This window comes from Dermacentor andersoni, chromosome 7 (genome assembly GCF_023375885.2).
Source record: "Dermacentor andersoni chromosome 7, qqDerAnde1_hic_scaffold, whole genome shotgun sequence".
Lineage (NCBI taxonomy): Eukaryota > Metazoa > Arthropoda > Arachnida > Ixodida > Ixodidae > Dermacentor > Dermacentor andersoni.
In genome coordinates, this window is record NC_092820.1 from 4,826,518 (window position 1) to 4,833,236 (window position 6,719).

At 48.7% G+C, this 6,719-nt stretch overlaps 1 protein-coding gene across 1 annotated transcript; it reads left to right on the forward strand.

The window, feature by feature from the left end:
* Positions 1-4,168: 4,168 nt before the first annotated feature.
* LOC140219490 (uncharacterized) lies at positions 4,169-6,298 on the forward strand. Its single transcript, XM_072289295.1, has 4 exons — positions 4,169-4,387; positions 4,486-5,535; positions 5,626-5,889; positions 6,032-6,298. Exons 1-4 carry the CDS (start codon positions 4,169-4,171, stop codon positions 6,296-6,298), a joined length of 1,800 nt encoding a protein of 599 aa, XP_072145396.1.
* The last annotated feature ends 421 nt before the right edge of the window (positions 6,299-6,719 follow it).

The following is a 6,719-nucleotide window of genomic DNA, read 5'->3' on the forward strand; positions in this document are numbered from 1 at the left end:
GAGCGCCAATCGGCGTGTTGTCGCCTCGAGCTAAGCGTCGCACTCGAGCACCGTTTGCGCGGTGAAGAATGACGCGTGCATGAAGCTAGCTCACTGCGCGGATGCTACCGCGCAAAACGCGCAAGGGCGTGTACGTGACGTTCTGCACGCAAATCACGTGGGATGATCGGTGCCACGCCGGAGCGGCTAGCTTCAAAGAAGCGGTACATGTTCTCACTCGTACAGGCACGCTCACGCTCGCATCGCTCTCGACGTATCTTTAGGTCATTCCTTCTGCTGGACTTCTTCCCAAATATTCGATATCTGCTTGGCATCGGCGATGCACTGTCGCGTGGTGTTTGGTTCTGCGAGAGAGCCGGGAATATTTTTGTCGAATGTGAAACATCGCTCTGCGTGTTTTAGCTAACATTTACCGTAGCAACCCATTTCTTCCTGTTCTCGACGGCACTCGCAAAGTGTTGCAAATTTTTACTTGCCAGTATAGTGTGTACTTCTATTTCGTGCGTAGTTATGTGCAGTTTGTGGCAGATTCTTAATCCGCGCAATCACATTTTGTGTCCACACTCCTTTCTCACAGGTTACGCATGCAGCAAATTCCCAGGTGCTAAAGTGTTCTACGCCAAAAGCACCTTGGCGTCATGCAACAGACACCCGTTGATATGTGGCTGATTCACTAGCAAGCTCGCATCTCTGTTGCCACTCTCCATGAAGTGGCATTTTCAACTATTTTTTGTGCTGCACTGTGGTGTACTAGCTGTCGCACCGACGCTGTGAAGGCTTACTTTCGATTTGTTCTGGCGTTTAGTAGTAAAGGATGGGCTACCTTCTGAGGGGAGGCATTTACTTTTTGCTTGTGAGAATGTTTACCAGCCTAACCAAGTGATACGTGTGTACTGTAAACAGCAGCACGAACAGCGGCGGACGACGAAATAGGTAGGCGCACAAACTAGCGCAAGCTCTACTGAAAGTTTACTTTTGATAACAGAGGTATTAAACACACTGGTCAACTTGACAAATGTAAAAATCCGTGCATGCGTGGCAGAAACAGCCACGTGTGACAAGAAAAAAAATATGAAAAAGCCATGTCATGTAGAATAAACGCGCGTGAAAAACGAGAAATATCGGACAAATCTCGCTTTTTCGAAAGATTTGTCCGATAAGTGATACTACCCAACGAGAAATACTCCTTTGAGAAGTGCAACTTTTTCCCACTAAGGGCAACAGATAACGTGGTTATGCATTTGTTTCGTTTGTGATCAATAAATATTGCCTCTGGAACTCCTCGGATGGTGCAGTATAGAGCAGAAAGAACGAATGTTTCATCACAAAGACCAGAACACAAGAGGACATATGGAAGCATTATTTATTGATCACGAAGAAAAATTCATAAGCAAGATTTCTGTGACCCTTAGTGGGAAAGAGTTGCTGCAGTACTTCTCGTTATTATCACTTACAGGACAAACCTTTCAGTGTTCCTGTTTTTGTTAGTGTTTGACGCAGATGTTCATTCTACAGGACGTCTTTCGGTCCTTTCTTGTTGTGCCGGGCTGTTTCTGCTGCGCATCCATGGCTTTTTGTTTGTGAAGTTGGCCAGTGTGTTTAAAATCTTTGTCTTCACAAATAAACTTCTAGTTGAGTCAGCGTTCATGTGTGTTCCTACCTTAATTCATCCTTCTCGTCTCTGTTTGGTTGGCTGTCAAATATAAATGTTCACCGAATTGGCGAAGTGTCCATAGAATTGGTACATGAAGTAATTTGCGCTGTTTATTTGAGGAAGAACGCTATAGGGTCTTATCCTCTCTTTGTTTTTAACACTGAGTACATTTTTCTAGTTCAACTTCAAGGAGTCCCCTGAGGAAGCCAATAAGAGTGATGGTAACTTGCTTTGTGTGTAAGAATTACAAATTTAATCCATTCAAGGCATGACATGGCACATGCCTGATTGTAGTTTGCAAGCATTCGTAGTAAGATCTATTTTTCTGTTCTCATGACGCTTCTTTGTACTGTGCTGCATTCTCCAGGCACATGAGCCTTTTTTATGCTCTAAGTGCATGCGTTCTTTTTCTATATGTTGGAGCGAAAATTGTCAGCTTAAGTATACATATATATCACTATCCTTGTAATTTTTTCAACACGGGTGGTATAGCTCCCTCCGTCTTTCAGTTACTGCTTTGCCCCAATTTTTATGCAACTTTATGTATTTTATGCAGCAAAATTCTGGTGCTATTTTAACACCATTTTACCTGCGCAATTGAGGTAATTGGTGTTTCGTATATGAAGTTATTTGCGTTTTTCACTGTCTCACCAACCTGGCTGTCGAGTCATTGGAACCTTTTCTCATCCTTTATGACTATTTCTTGGGTACTTGATACTGAAAGTGCAGGTGGCCATTTACTTGACTGTTTGGAATTGTGTTAGCCGTGTGTGAGTACCAATTTTCTGTGCTAAATAATTGTTTTTTTTCTCTTATCGTTCAAGGTATTAGCCTTGCCTTATCTCTTTATTGACTGAGGTATCACTTAGTTAATGGGTATAGGAAAAAAGGCCCCAAAAAGTGCTCTAATGAGCCTTGTGCGAGTCCAGCAAAATTACCTGAAAATGAGCTCACTAAATTGAGGCAATGCCACCAACAAACTCGTCTGTACCCCAAATTAACATAATCAAATGCTGTACTGTTTGTTCTTGACTTGTGCCAGGGAGAAAAGCTGCATTCATTACACAAAGGTTTTACAAGTTTATTTCTGAAGAAAGCAAACCTGGCTCCTGAGAATCATATGATTCAGGTGTTAACCATGCCCGCCAACTTTCTAAATGTCTCGTCAAATAATAGGTGCTGAGTGATGTTATTTTATCAAATAATTGGGCAACATGAAAATATATACATATTGAAGACAAAGCTCAAGCAAGTCTACTTTGGTACTTCATTAAATTTTAATCGCGTTGAAAGACGTTTGCTTGTATATATTTACGTGAAATCATTTGTTTCAAGTCTGTTATTTTGCCTTCTCACAATCAGCCGTAGCTCTTCTTGTGAAACGTTAGTGTGCGAAATATTTTAATGTAACATATTCAGATGTCTTTTGTGTATTCACACGCAAGCAGCTTCAAGTGTTCATCTGTTCAAAGTTGGTTGTTACAAGGGTATGCTTAAGCCCTGCCTTTTGAGTAGCTTTGCCTTCTAGTCATAAACTTAAGTCGATAGTGAAGACCACAATGATTGTTTTGCTGGAATTCATATGTATAGGTTTTTTCAGATGTATTTACACTGCTAGAGTGCTGTAGGTACTAGCCTATGTCTCCAGGTTCGATATAGTGGTGCCTTATGTACTGTAATAATGTTTCACGTGCACGCACGTTTAGTGTAAATAAGGGTACTTCAAGTTGATCAGTCTCTCCTTTGATTTTGTTTGTGTTTGGGAAAGTTATGAGCAGGCACGGGGGCTTGCAAGTATGAACAGTAAAGCAATTTCAATATATGAATAAAAATCCACTAGCCCAACGACACGCCAATCATATTTCAATGGCGACTTCTGAAATCTCAATGCCATCTCGACTGTGCCACAATGTGCTTTTCAGTGCTGTGGCAATAATAACTGAACAACAGGTCAACAGAACTACCACAACGTCAGTTCAACACAGAATCAATGCTAACTCAACAACCATTCAACAAAACGAAAACAATGGGTTGTCTAAGCACAATGGACTTTGAATGGTAACTTAACAATTATTCAACATTGAGGTACCCAATGGTGTTTTATTTAAATTTCAGTGGCCAATATTCAAGAGTCCTCAACACTCAACCCAACAATTCTCCAACAAACTCTAAATAATTTCTCAATAAAAAGCTCAACATCGACCAACGACGTTTCAATGCCTTCTCAATAACTTTTTGTACGGCTGGTAGCGAACCTACTGCTCATCATGGCAGCAGTCAGCACCATGCTGCCAGCTGACCACCCGTTCCAACTCCAACCCGTCTGCCTGCAGGCAGTGGCTTGCCATCAGCCAGACAACCACCATGGCTGATCAGCCAACTGCAAGGAAGGGTCGCCGCCGCCTAAGTGTTCTCCAGTGGAACACGAACTCGCTGCGGCGGCGACGCGCAAAACTTGCCCTGCATCTCCTGCGGAGTGCCTACGACGTGCTTGCTCTACAGAAAGTGTGCGCGATGGCCGAGGACCTGCGACTCCCGGGATACCCCTGTTACTCAAGCGCCACCACCTGCACGACACGCGGCTGCATGGGTGCGCCGTGCCTGGACAACGCCCACCAGCCCGGCAAGCCACGGACAGTCAGCCATGTTTGGTGCGACCTGGCGCAGGCTGTGGTTCCAGTGGCCGACGTCGTAGGAGCCCCCTGGAGTGTTTTGCGGTCGCGGTGCATCTTGGTAGCCAAGACACGACCGTGGCGAGCGTATACATACTACCAAGAAATCCATGGGACCCCTCCATCCTTGACCAACTTGCTCTACGCCTCGGGAGGCAGGCAGGCCTGCGTGGGGACTTCAACGCCCACTACACAGACTGGGGAAGTCGCCGCTGCTCCAGCCGAGGCCGAAGCCTCCGCGACGCCATCAGCAGAGCCGCACTGGTGATCCTGAACAGCGGAAGACCCACCTATGTCCACCAAGGCGTGTACTCAGTCATCGATCTCTCCCTCAAAACAGAACAGTGCTCCTACTCCTGGGTCACAACTCGGGACACTTGGGCTTTGGACCACTTCCCCATTGTGATCACCTCTGTACACAGAAGGAAGCCAAAGACCAGAACTTTCCACATCATAGAGTGGTCTCTGTTTAGGAAGCGTAGTAAGGCGGCCGATTGCTGCGACATTCTAGACGCCATCGCGGAGTGCGCCCAGGAGGCTACCGTTCAATGCTCTGCCCCACGGACACCCCTGTCCCGGATCTCCGCCTACTCAATCTCCGTGCCTCCAGGCGCTGCACGGAGCGCAGAAAAATTCGGACAGGAAAGGACTGAATACAGACGAGTGGACGCTCGATGTAGAAGACAGGCCCGGCGCAGGAGGAGCCAGAGCTGGGTAAGCCTGTTCTTCAGCATCAAGGACCTTTCAAGGGGCCCCATAGCGTGGCGACTACTCAATTCACTCACCAGCAAGAGGACAAGCCGTCAACCCGTCCTCGCTGTCGCCATCTCGCTAGGAATCGGCGAAGAACTTCTGGCGGACCGGTTCGCCCCTCCCGTGCCACAGAGTGCAGCCATCCTGCCGGTCGGACAACCCCCTGCCCAGCTGCCCACCTGTCTACACAGCGTCCACACTCCTTGGACGTCCAGCCAGGTACCTACCCTCTGCCAAGAGCCACTTGCCCTGGACGAGCTTCTCGCGGCTCTGGGGCGAGGGAGACGCCGCAGCGCACCAAGAGCAGACGGTGTAACGCCACAGATGCTCCGCAACCTGGCCACCAGCAAGCAACGGCGCCTGCTCGAGTGCTTCAATGAAATCTGGCAGTCAGGGCAGGTGCCAGAGGCATGGCGCAAAGCCATTGTGGCACCCATTCTCAAGGCCATAAAACCGGCTAGGGAACTGTAATCCTATCGACTGGTCTCCCTCATCAGCGCTGCCTGCAAGATGATGGAGGCCATGGCCCTGGTACGACTGGACTAGGTGGCCCATGCTCGCGGCTCCCTGGCAGACCAACAGACGGGCTTCTGGCGGCGGCGGTGCACTGCGGACTCCATCGCTGACAAGGTGTCCATCCTGGAGGACGTCGAGTCTGGCTGGGACCTTGTGATGCTCTTGCTGATCGACGTACAGGGTTTCTTCAGCAGCCTCTCTCACGCAGTTGACCATCAGGGCCTGGACCTCCTCGGCATCTGTGACAACCTGCGGGAGTTCCTCTCGTTGTTCCTGCACAATCGCACCCTCAGGGTACGTGTGAGCCGATCGAAGAGCACCCCCGTCCTGTCGCTGCAGGCGTGCCACAGGGGTCAGCGGTGAGCCCTTTCCTTTTCTACCTGGCCATGGCACGGTTGCCTGCTGCCCTGCCGTCGACCATCACTTCCCCGTGCAGTCCTCAATCTACGCAAACGACATCGCCCTATGGGTGCGGGGACCACCGCAACACATCCGCAAGGCACGTGTGGCCCTACAGAGAGCCCTGGACAATGCGGCTGCCTCCTTGTGCAGCATCGGCCTTACCATCTCGGCCAGGAAGACAGCACTTGCTGCTGCATCCCAGAGCAGCAGCCCACCGCTCAGCTGCCCGGCTGCGCTTGGGGGGCGTCCAGGTTCCATGGAGCAAGGCAGTCACCTACCTGGGGCATTGACCATCGCCTGACCCAATGACGGACAGGCCGCCATTGGCATATGAACCTGGCAACGTTTAACGCTAGAACGTTATCTAGTCAGGCGAGTCTAGCAGTGCTACTGGAGGAATTAGAGGGCAGTAAATGGGATATAATAGGGCTCAGTGAAGTTAGAAGGCCAAAAGAAACATATACAGTGCTAAAAAGCGGGCACGTCCTGTGCTACCGGGGCTTAGCGGAGAGACGAGAACTAGGACTCGGATTCCGGATTAATAAGAACATAGCTGGTAACATACAGGAATTCTATAGCATTAACGAGAGGGTGGCAGGTCTTGTTGTGCAACTTAATAAGAGGTACAAAATGAAGGCTATACAGGTCTACGCCCCTAAATCCAGTCATGATGACAAGGCAGTGGAAAGCTTCTACGAAGACGTGGAATCGGCGATGGGTAA